This window comes from Diadema setosum, chromosome 8 (genome assembly GCF_964275005.1).
Source record: "Diadema setosum chromosome 8, eeDiaSeto1, whole genome shotgun sequence".
NCBI classification, from domain to species: Eukaryota; Metazoa; Echinodermata; class Echinoidea; order Diadematoida; family Diadematidae; genus Diadema; species Diadema setosum.
Genome location: NC_092692.1, coordinates 28,965,027 through 28,982,232, shown reverse-complemented (window position 1 = coordinate 28,982,232; position 17,206 = coordinate 28,965,027). Strand labels below are relative to the sequence as shown.

Here is a 17,206-nt window from a genome sequence, read left to right as displayed (position 1 = left end):
CATTGAGAACAGGCTGATTTTGCTACAACACGCATTTCCCATAGACACTTGCCGGAGTATACTCGGGACTCGTCTTCAATGGGTTAATGATGATCTCCAAATATTCCTTTACTAATGGTTAGCAGAACTCCACAGCTTGCCTGTACAGTGTACGTATCCATCAAAATCTAATCCATATATGGAATACATGCTTTGTCTAACTAACAAAAAAATTTCAATTCCAACAGCTTCCAGACCTGCCAAATGTGACAATTTTTTACATTTCTTACAATATTTTCTGAGTGCTCTCTGCATCTTTCTGTTGCTGTGAGATGTAAACATTGACTTTCCCCTCGGGAACGGATATTGCAATGACCTTGAATGAGATTGCGACTTGTGCCTGGATGACGAGCCATCATCATTTGAGTCCCAGCATCAAACATGCCAATGACTATTGCAGATTCCATGGTGTTCATGTAAAAAAAAAAAAAGGGGGGGGGTACAATTTCTATGCTCCATTCGAAACACAATGCCATGCCAGACATGCAAAAAACTGATATCGTACAGAAAATGTATGAATACTCAGGAATGAAGGTTCAATGGTGAATTGTCCATTCCTATATAATGGTGAATTCTTCTGCAAATTGTGCCCAAATGGAGGGTGGAAGTGCTTTCCGAAAACCCACATGAGCTTTTTGTTTGCTCAATCATATAGATTCACATAAAATATAAATTCAAAACCCCCCCCAAAAAAACATAACATGAGCGCATAAACTTATGGTCTGATTTGCAGACCCTATTACAAAGTTTAAATCTGGATTATCAGAATGTAAAACTTCTCATACAAAGTGAAATAATCTGAATAGTTTGAAATAACTTATCTTGTACTTGGCTATTTTTTCCCCTAGTTTCTTCGTTTCATCAAATACATCACCTTTTGCAGCATCTTTTTACAGGCTATTACTGCAAATGTGAAAATTTTGGTGGTGTACTGATTTTTGCATATTTCGAGCTACTTTTGGCTGGCGCGAATTCTAAAACCTGCTGGAATATCTTCACAATTTTCTCTGCATAATGTTGAATGGGTTGACAATTGCACAGCGTGAATTTTAAAAAAACCCACGAATATGTTTTTGAGCCGCTCAGCATGAAAAATTAATCACATGAGAAAATCAACATTTACAGTAACCATTAAACTCTGTTAAGCTCCAGTTAAAAACATAAAGATGTCATTTTATCTATTCAAATATACCTGATGACGTCGCTGTGCCCGTTCTTGGCTGCGAGGTGGAGCGGCGTGTGCATGGTGACGCCCGTGTGCGAGCTGCTGGCGATCAGCGTGTTGCAGTAGCGGCCGTTCAGGAAGAGGCCCGCCACGCCGCTCTTGCCGAACTCCGCTGCCAGGTCCAGGGGAGTCTTGCCCTGCTTGTTCTTCGCAGTCGGGTTGGCGTCATATTGCAGCAGCGTCTCCACCTGGCAATAAAAACAGAAATGAGTTGGGAAGGATTATTTCTTCTTCAGGTAAAATATCATGATATTTTACTATGCAAAGATGGTGCATCAAATGTTAGAATCAATGCTTTACGATCTTGTGTGTAAGGGCAGTTGCATAAAACCAGCTGAAGAGCTGAAATGTAAATACATGTAGGTCTTTCATGCAGCTGTGAAACTCCTTCAAGTTTTTAATTAGAGATTTATCATGAAGGCACTATTAGCTGACCTACATGAAACACAACTATGATGTGACATTGCTGTAATCAATGATGAAACTCTACCAAGTTTAAAGCATGGCATAGACTTAATAATTTTCAATTTGTGACAATTTCTGGATAACTAGGAAGCACTTGGGCAAAGATTATTTCAAAAGCATGCAAAGGAATCCACAAATATTTGAATCTAAATTAGAACACTTGCTCTGACGAAACTACTTTCACAGACAAAATCTTTCTGTGGGGTTTTTATAGAGATCTTTAGGCAATTAGCAGTATTGTTTTAGAACATACATACATGATGAAATTTAAAGTTTTCTGATGTTTTTCTCTGGTTTCCTGGAGTCATGGTTACACGTGACCTTTCCTCGCAGGCCTAACGCAACACAAAGATTGAACGTGCCAGGAAGAGACAGAAAAAAAAAAAACCCACCAAAAATCAAAATACATCCAAGATGATGTTTGCTCTCTCTCTCTTACTCGATCTCTCCCTCTCTCACACTTACACATTCAAGTTGAACACCTCATACAGGTTTTACTTTCCTTTCTCTCTCTTTCTCTCTCTCCCTTCTTTGTAAGCACCTTTCTAGGATTACTCCACCCCTGCAGTCCCACATGTGAATGTTTGCGTTTGCTGGAAGAAAAAAAATATTGAGTGCAGGTGTCAGCTACATATAACTAAGAACACATCCTACACACATTTGCTCTGTACCTGGAATCAGTTTGACACACATTTCCCAAAATCCAATCCCATATGCTGGGTAATTCCATTAGGACTGTTTTCCTTCATACAACTGGCTACAGTGGCAAAGTTGACACAGCAAATTTATTGTATTTTTGGGCAGGGGCAATTTCCCTATTTTCATTTGTACTGGTGGCACGAGTAAGTTGTTCCACGTTTTGTCGCTTCCATTTCCTTCTCTATTTTTTCTTCTTTCATTCTTTCTCTCTTTTGACGTGACACACTTCCTGCACGGACCGGGCCGAACATTTACCCTGCGCTGTCACATGAGTATGGTACAGGGCGCCGCTACATATTTACTCTTTACTTGCTAACTTCATCATCACACGTATCCAAACACACACTGATCACCTCCAACCTGAAAAGTACCTTCTTGTAGCAGAAATTGTATACGTTACTGGAAGGGAATACAAATTCCTCCCGGTTTCAAATGAGTCATTTTTGGACAGATGGATTAATAAGTTTCTTCACAAATTTGTTTATGATTATGAGAGTATAATTCAGACAGAGAGTTGACTGGGTAGAAGAGAGAAATTCTTGCTCTCCGATACTACTTCTGGTGGGGTATATATCCCCTTGCACGTAAAAAAGGGACACCAATCACAATATCAAACTTCAAAAGAGCAACAACTTTTTGAAGTCCATTCCCAGCATATGTCGCACTAAAAGAATTCAATAGAAATTGTAAACTGTTTTGCTCATGACAATCTTATCAATGACCAATCAGATTGAAGGATTTCTCCTCATTGTTATTACAATATCTACCCCATCAAATTCCTGCCTTGTTAACCCCTTGAGGACAAGTCCCGAGTATACTCGGGCAGGTGTCTATGGGAAATGCGTGTTGTAGCAAAATCAGTCTGTCCTCAACGGGTTAAAGGTCATAGGGACTACATTTGAGTCTTGATTTTTTTTTTCCCCCAGCCTCATCTGGAATAATCTTTGGGAATAAAGAAAGCAGAATAAACCAAAGAAAAAAAAGAAAAGAAGGGGGAAGGAGAAGAAGAAGAAGATATCCTAGTTACACACAAAGATGAAATTGATATGGAAATGACAATTCATGAAAATGAAACAATACCACCCACACAATCAATTACATGCTGCTTTAATAACAAGGGCTTTGTGCAGTACAGTATATCACCACTCTTCTTCATAAAACTGGCCTACCCAACTCTAATTTGCAAAGAGGGTATCCATACTCAGAGTAGGAGATTCAGATGAGGAGGTAGAGAAGCGGAAGAAAGCCGTAAGAGCAGCCTTTGCATCCAGGATGTGGCATAGGAGTATACCTTGAAAGGCAGTCTGCACAGTCTTCTCCGTTGCACATGTGGATAATATATCATGAGGAATACTCTCTATACCTCAAAGTTTCAAAATGCACTTCTGCAAAGGTACGTGTAGAAGTGGTAGTGGTAGTGGTGGTTGGGGGGGGGGGGGAAATACAGTTGTTCTGCTACCAATGAAAATTACACTGCGGTATGTCATGTAATGTGGATGTTAGCTTGCCTCCCTGCATCGATGTGACAGGCTGAACGCTCTGACATCTGCCGAGAATTACCAGCATACTTCTGACTGGAGAGAATGTGGAAACAGCTGGTGAAGATGCGATGCAACAACATTCTTCCCTGGTTCATCAGGCTTTCAAAACAACGTGAGCACAATTGCTAATTTCATTTGGTCACCACTCAACACTTAAATGATATTGCTCAACTATAAGTGGTAAAATCAAATATCTGATACCATAGTATATGTTCACTTTGATACTAAATATTCTACTTACAGGGCAATTCTGTGATTTAACAGTCAATTCAATTCAATTTAATTCAATTCAATTCAATTGAATCTAATTCAATTCAATTCAAACTTTTCTTTTCACTTTTTTCAATGTTTTCACATAATTTCTGTTTGAAAATTGCAAGTAATTGGGCCTCTCAAATAGATATTTTATACATTTTTCAATTTGATTTTAATGATTTAGGACTTTTGGGCAGTAGTCGCTGCCCTATCATAAGTGCGATTGCTCACAAACACATACACTTGTAGCTGATGTGTGTGGTTCATGTTTTTGTACGCACATCATTTTTCATCAGACATTCAGAACTTTTCAGGCCAGGGGATAGTTTGAGAGATAGGTCTAAATGTCAAAGTTGTGCCCCAATAATGCAAAGAATTCTTCCCTATGAATGAATCACCAGGGCCCCCGTTTCATAAAAAGTTTATATGATAACAACTCTTGCTGGAATGTCAATTGTCATGGTAATGACAAGAATGTAGCTTCCTGATTGGCTGTTGCTATGGGAAGTTGTCATTCCAGCAAGAGTTGACATCCTAACATCTTTTATGAAATGGGGTCCAGGAGTTGGGCAGCTTTTGAATGGACAGATAAGAGATGCTATGTGATAGGTGCACAACAACAACTCCTACCTTCACCCAGGCACTGTGCATCATAAAAATCTGACAGGGCACCAGAAAGAAAAAAAAAAAAGGAATTTATCTTTTTTCGTTAAGTGTCTGGCAAGTTGTCAATGTCACTCGTGATTTTTTAGCTGTTGTTTGTCATTTTCTGGTCCAAATCGGAAATAATGCGCCTAATCCCACATTGCTCACTTCCCGTCTGCCTTATATCAGCCATCAAATGGTTGATCAAAGTATGGGTTATATTGAAAAAAAAAAAAAGAAGAAGAACAAAATATACAGAAATGTTGCTGGCTGCTGAAGAATGTCAGTAAGAAAGGAAACAATATCAAGGGAAGGTCAGATGACATTACAAAGAGGCTGTTCACACTGACAGTGAAAAATTATGATTTTTTTAATGTTTTTATTGGAGAAAAAAACTTAGCATACACACATAAACAAAACAACACATACATTATCATTTTAGTAATATCAAACAAGGCATTATACATTAAACATGAACTTATTAAAGTAAATACCAAGATTATTATTTTTTAAGGCAATGTTGTACTCTGTCTTTTGTTTCACCCGAATAAAAGGAAGCAATGAATGAAAAGAGGGTTGAACATTTTGAAACTTACATCGATATATGAAGAATTTTGTACAGAGCAGAAAAAATTGGTACAAGAAGAGTATAACTCCCTTGTGAAATATTATCCCGCTAATTGCCGATAGAGACAACAGCAAAGCCTGCAAACTGGGTCACACAGCGCCCTTCTCTATCACTGCCTGCGCGCACTTCCCTTTGTCCATTGTTTTTTTGCGTGTCAGTGGTGTGGTTCGCGCGCTGTTGTTGTTGTGCTCCAAAGAGGTGAAGGACCTCTTCACAGAGGCCTCGCTGTAGTGATGTGCGCATTGCATGATGGGATATAAAAACTCGAGATTCTAATCCCGACCGTTCACACGTACCAGCGTGGGGCCAATTATCCCGCTAATTGATGAACCAGCGAAAGATTTCTTGGGATTAGCATCGCGATGCTTATCCCGCTAATTTTCGGGTTTTTTCTGTCCACACGTGCAAAAAACTCGGGATGACGATCGCGATGCAAATCTCGAGATTTGTATCCCGTTAATTGGTGTACGTGTGAACCCGGCTAGAGTAATTTTTGGCACATAACCTCTACTTGCATGTTTGAAGTCCTCCCCGAGGTCATGCATAACACTTGCAGGATATCGTGATGTCATAGCTGTAGTGAGTGTAGTCGTATGCAACAGGTGTATTTGTGTTCGTGTTACAAAATACTGCATGATATATCATGGTATTTCACTGTAGGTTTGAATAAGCCTAACATTTCAGGTCATAATGGTGAGTATGGGCCTACAGAGGAACTCTGTAGACAGTGGGGCCATTGGTGGCGATTGTCTGTACTCACTGTTTACAAACCATGGTCACGTACCTTTCTGTTCCTTCAACTCTTTATTATTAATCCAGTTTCTAATGAGCTATGGGCTTTTCATAGTTCTCACTGAACTCAGTGCACAGATCTACGACATACAACATGAGTGAAGGAAAGGTGTGAAGCAAGGGAGAAAAACAAATCCTATTCACTTTTTTTTTTCCAAAAAAAATCAGATCATGAAGAGGTTAAGCCACTGAAATATCACAATGTTTCCCCAGTAGAAGAGCGGAAGAAATATTGATGCTACAGTCAGGATGACAAGATAAGGGTTGTCGACTTGTTTCTCTTCAATGATACTGACCCTAACAGGCATTTGTTGGTTTATCATAGCCAAAATACCAGGTCAAGTGCCCTCGCATTTTACTTGACCGGCAGTAAATTGAAAACTGCCTAGCACTAGTGGGCATGCTGGTTGCAGAGGGCCGTCTTCTGAAGCCAACATCAACCTCTGAACTCGGGGAATAAGACACCCATAAATTAAGCTCATCATTAAATGGACCTGGCAAAACATTTAAAAGTAATTTGGAAAAAAAAAAGTTTGTCTTCCCGAAAGGCACAATATATTTTTTTTTTTTGGGGGGGGGGGGGTGGGGGGACGGGCCGATTGTCACACCTTTTAAGGAAGTGAATATGAATACAAGGTCAAGCTCAGCTTCCCCCCCCCCCCCAATTGCATTTGAAAGGTCAAATCATTCAGATTACATAAATTACGAACAAACAGATTCAAGTGGAAACTTGATGGGAAAAACGCCTCTGGACCACAACTAGCAGTAATGTCATCGGAGAAAATATGTTTGGGAGGGACATGATTCAAGTTTGTTTTTTGAGGCTTGGGGAAAGTTACTATGTTACCACAAATCATGTTTCCGAAACAGATCTACAAATGGGTTCTCTACAAAATCTGAAAGGGTTCATTCCTTGCTTTCACACGTACTGAAAGTGCTTAGTTTGAATGCTGAATTACAAACACGATTACGATTTGTATCATCATTCATTCACACCACTGAGGAAGGCTTCGCAGTTTCTGCCATTTTGAATTTCAGAGCAAGGAGGGGAGGTTTGGCTTCATTTCAAGTTCCTATCAATCACTTTTGAGCCGTAAGTAGCTCGCACTTTGACTGTAGTGGCTAGAGCATTCTTTCTGCAAAAGAACGCAGTCTTTCTACAAAAGTTGTTGTAAGGTCACCGTAATCTCCGCCCCAAAAACATGATTGCAGTTCAATTACTCTCACACGGTCTGAATTCTGGCGAAACGTGATTGGAAAATACCTCTGGACCATCATTTCAAACACAATTGGAATTACGATTCAAATCACCCTCCTTGATTCCAGTTTACATTCACACGGCAAGAATGCTTGATTTCAAACACCATTCTAGTGATGCATCATTACAATCATGTTTCACATTCAGCACTCTCGGTACGTGTACAAGGTAGGTTAAACACGTCCACAAATGAGTTCTCAGCCAAATCTGAAAGGGTTCTCGTACTACTTTAGCCCCCACTAGAGACTGACTGGATCAAATTTTCATTCCCAGAGGTATCTTTCTCAGCGGACGGGGACTGGAAAATTGAGACTAAGATAAACATTAGACAGATCCACCGAGATAGCTGCTCACATGAAAATGATACCCCTGACCTTTTGCTTCATATCACTTCAACAGCTATCGTTAACATTCCTCTCAAACTCCAACAAATATATGTCTTTTTTTTTTCCATCTTCCAACCGTAAAATCATCAGAGTCTGCTACCACGATCAAATATGGCATCATCCATCACCATAATATGACTCCGGAGCAAAATCGATGGGACGGAATGTGACAAAATCAAATCCCACTTTGGTAGCAAAAATTGTCCAATATATTTTTTTTTTCTTTTGCCTGGATACTATTTCATTTGCAAAGCCCACATTACAGCACAATATTCTGAGTAAAAAGATACAAAAACAAAGCAATAACTAAATCCCCAGTTCCTTTAACAGTTTGCGTATGTCTGTGTTATTGTATGTGTGCTTGTGTGTGTTGTGTATGTGTTGTGTGTGTGTTGTGTGTATGTATAATAAATTGATTTTCTTGCCATAAATATCTCAGAGTATCTTGTTATAAATTGCTTTGTATAGTGCTTATATGAAAAAGGAAGAAAAGTAAAAGACTGACCAAAGAAAATGTGATAATATTCTTTGCATCAATTGTCCCATGTTTATCTCAATAAAGTCAGTTATGGTTACAAGGAAACCTTTAATACTTTTTTCTTCCTTTCCTTTTTCTTTTTAACCAGAATACTTGGTCTTTAACAGAAATATGTCCTTGTCACATGATCTGTGATTTCTTCCATTTTTTTTTTCTCAAAAAACATTGCCCTTGGGCAGGGAGAACCAGAGTGGACGACTAAGCCCTTGAATCAGCAAACACCCTCTTATCGGGAAGCTCAGAGCAAAAGTATTATCTTTAAGTGCCAAACTGCTAGAAGTTGCAAAGTGAGAGGACAAACAACAACAACAACAACAAAACCAAAAACAATAAGAGAGTAAGTTGAATATCCCCAAATCAGAAATGGAGATATTTCATAAATCCACAATCTTCTCGACACATCTCATGGAGGGGGAAGGGGGGTGAAGGAATCCCTATGAAAACACCATTGGATGGAGCTCATCATGTAGAGTCGTTGTTGTCAGTGTACCTCCCTTCGTGTCTGTGCCTCCAGCACCACTGAGACTGACACCATCAAGAAGCAGCGCCCCTGTTTTGTCATGTCTGTCTGCAAATTCTATCCCGCTGTGCAATTGTGGGCATAAATGAAGGGGGGGGGGAGAGGAAACACTTTTTGAAAAGAAGAAAAATAGACAAATCGTCTGTAATGATACCGACTACAATTGAGGTCAATCGGGCATGGGATGGAACAGATATTTTATTCCCATTGAGCCACATCCTCTGGCCTCCTTTGCCGGTCCAGAGGAGTTTCAATAGCTGTCAAAATCCACCTGTTACTCCGATTCTGCACACCCAACAGGATACCAGCAGGGGGACTGTCTTCCGCCCATCCGAGCTGGAGCGGCCGAAAAAGCGACATACTGGGCTGGACTTCCACAATATTTCCTGTCCTGTTCATTTTCCAAAGTATCATATTCAAGGGGGATGTCAAACATAATCTCGGAGACTGATCAAGGAGATCTCGAGAGCAGCTTTAGAAACTGATGCAAATTTTGGCCTTCGATTTCCAAGCTCTAAATCTGAAAGATGCAGAGTTTCATATTTGGAATTTCATTAATTGATTTGTTGGCTTTTGGCCATCATTGACTTCAATGATGATTTGCCCTGCTTCTTAACCGATATCTTTATGCTCCTATAAAATTGATATTTAATCTCTTAATGAACAAACATGTAAACTGTGACGTAATGGCCGCATACCTTGAATGATTTGCTCTTACTTAACCCAGGTAAAAAAAAAAAAAAATCTCAGCTTGCAATCAACCTTGACTACCCCTCAGAGGCCCAATTCAACCCACTGGCTCTGTTTCTTGTAATTGAGCTAATGCATTTTCAATTTACACTTCTGGGTTATGAGGCAAGAAAAAGGAGGTTACAAGGCCACTGGTAATCGCCTTTCAAGTTCATTGTTCAGAAAGCGTTCAGAGTTGACTGACAGAATGTTTTGGATTATGGATAATAATAGAACTCATTAATCATTCGATATTTAGTGGTGATCATGTAAGTTAGTGATAGATGTTGATGATAATGATAGTGGTGCTAATGTTGACACTTGTAACGATGATGATTGTTGTAGTAGTGCTAGCGGCGACCGATGATAACGGTTTGTGGCCACAACATGAGTAGTGGGTAGTGATAGGGTTGGGGCAGTGGCGGTAGTGGTAGTGGTGGCAGTAACAACGGTGATGAAGGCAGTTGGTATGGTTGCAGTCAGTACACCTGTAGTTGTGGTCATGGTGGTACAATAGATGATGATGATGATGATGATGATGATGATGATGATGATGATGATGATGATGATGATGATGATGATGATGACGATGTAACAAATAATAAAGTTCTGCATTGGGGTAAAAGTTGTTGTCGTTAGTGGGTGTGTGGCATTATCGGAAGAGTTTGTCACTAGAGTTGTGGAAGTCTCGCAACAGTGATGGCATGATGGCTAAAACCAGGAACATCACTGAATATAGCATTCATATTTTGGTTCTTGGTTCCCGATCATATTGGCTGCTGCGAAGGGAGAAGGTGAAATTTTGCCAGCCACCAGAGGGGAAAAACAAGTCTTTGAACAGCTGGATCTTCTTTAAGAAAAGTTCTAGGCACTCCATACAGACGTCTGTCAGTTCTGTCTGCCCCATCAGTTGCCCCTGACTCCATCCCTGACCCTGCTTATGGAGGGGGATGAGGGGGGTAAGGCCCACACCTTACTATTTTCAGCACACTCAAAACATTGCGCTGCCAGAAACTTTACTTTAGTCTAAGTTCCAGGCTGAGAAGGACATTTCTTTGTAAATTGTTTTGACAATGGTACTAATGTGGAGAATTTTACTTCCCCCTTTGGTGCCAACAGCTACTTTGCAATACATGTAGTCATAGACCACTAGCAGAAATTGTGAAGCCTAACAGTCTCCTAAAAGCTTAGTCTAAGATTTGTCCCATGCAGGACACTGATACATTTGTGACACTGTCACAACCTTTGCATTTATTGTTAGTGAAGCGATGTAATTATGAAAAGCAGAGAGTAACTCAACGTCGCACTCAAAGCAATTCCTATGCGGCTCACTGAAAATTCTGTTGCATTTTGCATTTCCCAAGGTTGCTGAAAAAAAAAGAAGAAAATATATGTGAAATGGAGAGAATTTTAACATCTAGCAAACATGGCAATAGTTCTGAAATGTTAACAAATGCCGCTAGCAGCTTCTAGGGCATTGAAATAAAAAGAAATCATGATTTCGAACCTATTTTGAGTGAGGTACGAGGAAAAAAGGGAACCTTAGAAGCAATAAACAAGGGAAATTCCCATCTATTCCACTGGTGACCGATTCTCACCCAAATCCCATGTTAACACTGGATGAAATGAATCTCTCTTGGCACAATGAAAACGAGGTGATCATCTGATATTTGAGGTTATTTCAGTAACTGGTATCAATGCAAATTTAGCTGGAATTTTGCATAAGATGAGCAAAAAAAAGAAATTGTCTTGGTCTGGAGGATTTTGTTTTAGTCCATTGTTCATGTGCAACTACACATTTAACTTAAATTCAACATAAATTTGCCACTTTCTTTTTTCTTTTTGGTCTTCCCAATCTATTGTAAATATTTTGATTTGCTCTTAATTATTTTCTAATCGTGCAAATCTGCTGTAAATACTGTAATCTTTCTGATTTGTTTGAATAAAAACAAAAATATATTTAAAAAAAATCAAGAAACACAGCTCACCACATCTCTCGTAAAAATGTCAGAAAAATGTGGGATTCCTTTCCATTTCACAGGGTGCTCCCCATCTCCCACCATCCTATCCCTATACACTTTTGGCATCACCACTGACAACTTGGATGATTTCGCTGACAGCAAAATATATTATGTTGTGTGGTTCTCTTTTTTTTTCGCTTTTATCGCCCAAATCCCACTGCTTGATGAGCAAGAGTTTAGAGAGGATCACTGCCAGAGAGCAACTGACAGACAGCATCCGTCTGATCCCATCCCTCATCTGAAACGTGCCGTGAGCAATTAACGAGTTTGACAACCTGTCAGAGCGGATGAACGCAGTCCTTAAACCCAAGCTGATGAGTGCGCGTGAGAGGTTCAGAGAGTCACAACACCCACCTCTCTCCCCCTCCTATGAACCATGACCTTTAAGACAGTGGGTTTGGTCATGATGGGCGCATCTTGTGTTGCGTGATCAAATGAGTGAACTTGATCTGTGACTTATGATTTTTGCCAAATTCATTCCACAGGATCGCCTATATTCTGTTATTCTTGGGATGTTCCTTGACTCAGCATTAGATCAGAGCTCCTATGCAAGTTGTAAGTTGGAGGGGTCATTCGGCTTTGTGAAAGAGTATCAATATGCCATGTCCATCCTCCGTTGTTCTTTGTGTGTGTAAAAGGCACTTCTTACGAAAGTGACATGTGCTATGCCTCTCTCTCTTGCCGGAGGAATCTTCTGTCAGAGCACTGAAGTAGCTTCCTCTATCACAGCTGACAGTTGTACACTTTGGCAAAATGCTACACGAAGGATTATTCGTGACAGCGATAGCTTAACCTAAGAGCCAGGTCTTTCCACTGGCGTATGAATAATCATCTGTGTTTTGAGGGTGGGGGTGGGTATTACGGCAGAGCCAGGGGATAATGCTACCAATGTACTGTACAGCTTCAAAGCAAAACACGTCGGTCTTACTTCAGGATACATCTCCAGGAGACTTACCACGGCGTAGCTGCCATACTGGGACGCCAGATGGAGCGGGGTCTCGCAGTCCAGGGACGGCTGGTTTGGATCGGATCCTGCCTGTAGTAGCAGCCTCACTGGTTCCACTTTCCCCTGCCAGGCAGCGTAGTGCAGTGGTCTCATTCCTGGAGGGGTAAGAAACAAGGAAAGACATCGGTTATCAAAGGGTGCATAGTGGTTTTCACTCAAAACCCAAATCACACTCAAAAGGTAAACCAATATGCCGTGATGGTATGGTACTTGGTCTGCAGACTCTGCTGCATGTATGTTCTTTTTTCTAGGGAAGTAAATCTGTAAGAGAAATTACCACTGCGTAACCCAATTCTATCTCAAAATACATTTTGATAACAAGGAACTATGCTTGTGCTGCACAGGTACATGTGAATGAGGCATGTTCCCATACAGCTGAGCATAGGTTGATTTACAGACTGCAGACCTTTCACTGCATATCTGCATCTTCACACTAGACAAGTGGGGTACAAGTGAAAAGTTTCAAGTGCACCAGACCAACTCCTCAAAATAAATTGCAACACTCTTTTCATATCTTACTATATATTGAAGAAGTAACTCACTCACTCTCTCTTTTCCCTCCTTCCTCATCTCTTTCTGTTTTTCCTCCAGGCTATCTTTACTCTCCGTTGGAGTGCTCCCACAAATTTACAGCAGTCATGCTGACAATCGTCCTCACATCGCTTTTTGGCGACGGAGACTCCTGCCTTTCTGCAAGATTGGAAACTTTTATCTGCGTTATAAATGCTTTGTTTGACACACATTCAATGCAAGCAGACAGGAGGCTCGTCCGCATCTCGCTGGGGACTACATGACAATCCTACGGCTTGTTTGGTGTAACAGCAGATACACATGCAGACTGCGTTCTAACTCAAAAGAAATACATTGTATCAGTACTGAGCTGTGGTATGATTAGTGTTTGGCTTTGGCACCTTGATGATTACGTGACATTTCGAATGTGACCACATAGGCCTACATACATCTTTTTAAACATAGCTGATTGAATGTATCCTGCATAGACTTAGTTACTGCTGCTGCTGCTGCTGCTGCTGCGGTATTCTGAGGTAAGGTCACATGTTGCAGGGTCTGGTCAGTATGCCTCAGACCAACAGGAGATGGACTTGGGTCTTCGCTGTGGTTTCTGGATATTTGCCCAGACCACATTTGGCAACGGTGTACAAGTGGTGTATCCATGATCCTTGTAGCTGTCACTGTGTTGGCTTCAAATAGAACTGAAAACAGACCTAACTTTGACAGGTACGATGCTGACCCAGCTGAGGACCTCTTTCCTCCCATGGGCAAACTGTCTTGATTCAAGACTACTAATTGATGCATCACAGCAACAAATATGAAGGACATAGGAAAATTACACACACACACAAACACACACACACACACACACACACACACACACACACACACACACACCCAAAAGTCAGGACTATCCTAATATAATGTTCATGATTGGGCAATGTCATATCAGTCATATCCAATTTACTTTACATTTGCTAATCATTTATATATATTTTTTTAAACAGCTCATCTTTTTCTTTCAATATTCTCCAACACAAAACTTCCTTTAAAAACTTTCTCAGGGTATGCATCAAAAAGGGATACCTTGGGCATACCAGGTTTTGTTGTTTATTTTGTTTGATCTTTTTTGTTTGTTTGTTTGTTTGTGTGTGTGTTTTTTCCCTTGATAAAGAATTGTGATCAATTTAGTCTTAGTATTAGACTGGGTCAGTTTCATACATCATCGCACAGCAACATTTGTTTGTACCAGATTTGTGTAAGAAATTATGAAAAGGACATGTGTTAGGGTGTTGTTTATATTTGCAGAAAGAGGAGAGCAAATGTCTGATAAAAAGACGTAACAGTCACATGCTGGGATTTGGTACATTTAGGGGTTGTAATCCTGTTGTTGTTTTCCCCCTTTTTAAGGGGGGGGGGGTAGATGACTAAAGCAAGGACATAGAAGGTTGATCTACAACCTTTCATGGTCCTGATTTTTCAAATACCCAGCTGATCTTGGAGAATAAAAAGGCTCTGTGTAGCACAAACTGACAGTGCCTTGGAGTAAACATACCAAAGCTTTTTATTCATTCTCAAAAGGTCATATCTTTTCAGAGAAACATTTCCTTCTATGCTCAATTCTACATTATATTTCTTGTAAGATCTGCATGAACAAATACATTTACAGCATTAACCATGGGCAACAAATGTAAAAATAACCAGGTCACGTTTTCATTTTATCTGAAAAAAAAAAAAAATGTCTGCACACAATGAAGATGTTGTAACTTTTGTTTTCAAAGTGTGCTTCTGATTGTTTTGGCCATCTTTTTTTTTTTTTTCCCCGTTGACGCCAGAGTTAGACACAGGTTGCTTCTAGAGGCAGCTTTCCCTTTAACAGAGACCTTATAAATTCTGGCAACAATTTTAAATGTGTAAGCAACAGCTTCCTGTGACAACAGCTGGTTGGACAGTACCCAGGCCAAAAAAAATCCTCTGAAATTTAGTTGTAAATGATTAAGTCAGGTGATCCAACATATCCACGCACCCCGCCCCCATAAAAAAAGTACAAATCCAACTATAACAGGTAAACTAGTCTGATGAAAAAAAAAACCCCAAACAAATAAACAGTCAATACATCCAGAAAATTTCATGCACTAAATGCTTTGCTTTAGATAATCAAAAGTAACTTATCATTACAGTTCATCACAATATAAGGATTTGGTGCTATTACCATAATCTTCCACAAAAATACCCTAACTATGTCATATATTTTGCAAGCATACTATTTCACAAAATTGGCATCTACAAGACACATTTCCAGTGTGGTTAAAGTTGCAATTAGGCTAGAAGGCAATGGATGTAGAAATTAGTAATATACCCCTTATCAACAAGGAACAGTAGTTAATTTCTCATTTAGAGGCCAATAATGCATTGCATTTGTCTTATGGGAAGTATTTGCATCTCTGTCTTGGTTTGCTGTTTATTTCAAAAATTTTACCAGTCAACCTGTGAATTAATAACAAGCATAGGCCAACGCAGACTTATATATGCATATATGGTATACAAAAATTTGTTCACCCAGGAATTCTATGAGAAGAGACATGGCTCTACCAATTCATTCACATTAGAAAAAGGGCTCAGGATTTTTCTCTCTTTTTTATATCATAAATCTTTCTACGGAAAGAACTTGTCACATGCCGGCTCCAGGCAGTAATCAATGTTTCAAATTATTTCTACATTAGCGCAACATTACGAGAAATTGTGACTCACAATCGCCTGGGTCTCTGGCTGATTGTTGAGCTGACATGTATTAATGCACTGTCGACACATTACTTGTCATGATTTCTTTGCTCCTCGGGAGCAAAAACGTGACGAAAAAGAATTCGGCAGTGAGCGAAAATTAGCCTTGGAGGTGAGGCCGAGGTGTCGCGGCTCGAAGAAAATCCTCACCGACAGTTGATTAAGCTGGGTAAACATTTATTGATATATTCGCCAAATAACCCCCAAAACTGACAATTAATTACAGACCCCAAGCAAACATGCAAACACACCACAGGAGGAGACAAAGGCAGCATAGGATAATGTTAAACACAGTGGAGGCTATGTTACTTTGCAAACTTACCCTGAAACTAATGAGCGAGTCATAACATTGTTTCAAGACAAGGGGACTTTTGAAAGGGGAGACTGATGACAAATACTGCCCTGAAGGGGTAACAGCCTAAACTTTGAGTTTTTTAAGGGGGAAATTTGGTTTCACAACCTTAAAGGCATAATTTACCATTTGCAGATGAAACAAAAACCCAGCATTAGTGCTTTTAAATAGTTCTAAAATGTGAGTTAGGGATATAGACAACCACTGTAAAAATATGAATCGGTAAAATCGATGTTAAGTATTGTTAAATATACAAAATGTGAACAATAGTTATAACAAAAATGTTTCCAGACTAAACCGTGTACAGTTACGGTTTACTGACATGAAATATAGATAGCTCCCTATATTTTAGGCTTTATCAAAAAAATCTTACATGATAGGATGTTTTGTGGTACAACAGACCTACACATATGAATTAAATGTCATATCTTCATTTTTTTTTTTTAAATCACTGTTCCCAAAGTTAAAGAGGACCTTTAAAACTCATTGTAAGGTTCCATATGAGGCTCTTCATGCAAAGTCTCACATATTCTTGGTTAGTCAAGATTACTGAGATTTATTAAATACTAAATCATACTGACTTGCTAATATAAAAGATGATAAATTTCTCTTTGCTAGCAAAAGAGGACACGAAACAGGTATAACTACACTGATGTAAAGTTTCTACTTAAGGACAAATTATCGATTCAAATTCATTAAATTCTTCTGTTGAGTTCTTTAGTGGTAGCCATGACAAAAGAAATCATGGGCATACATACTCGGGCAGGATTCGAACCTACGACCTCCTGATCTCCAGACAGGCGTCTTATCCACCTG

At 39.6% G+C, this 17,206-nt stretch overlaps 1 protein-coding gene across 1 annotated transcript in view; it reads right to left on the bottom strand.

Moving 5' to 3' along the window:
* Positions 1–17,206, bottom strand: part of LOC140232189 (uncharacterized) — a 162,926-nt gene that overhangs the window by 66,913 nt on the left and 78,807 nt on the right. The window contains exons 4-5 of the mRNA XM_072312327.1: positions 12,697–12,842; positions 1,232–1,452 (exon numbers count right to left, since the gene is read on the bottom strand). Of these exons, the coding sequence (XP_072168428.1) occupies positions 1,232–1,452; positions 12,697–12,842 (367 nt within the window). The remainder of the gene's footprint in view (positions 1–1,231; positions 1,453–12,696; positions 12,843–17,206) is intronic.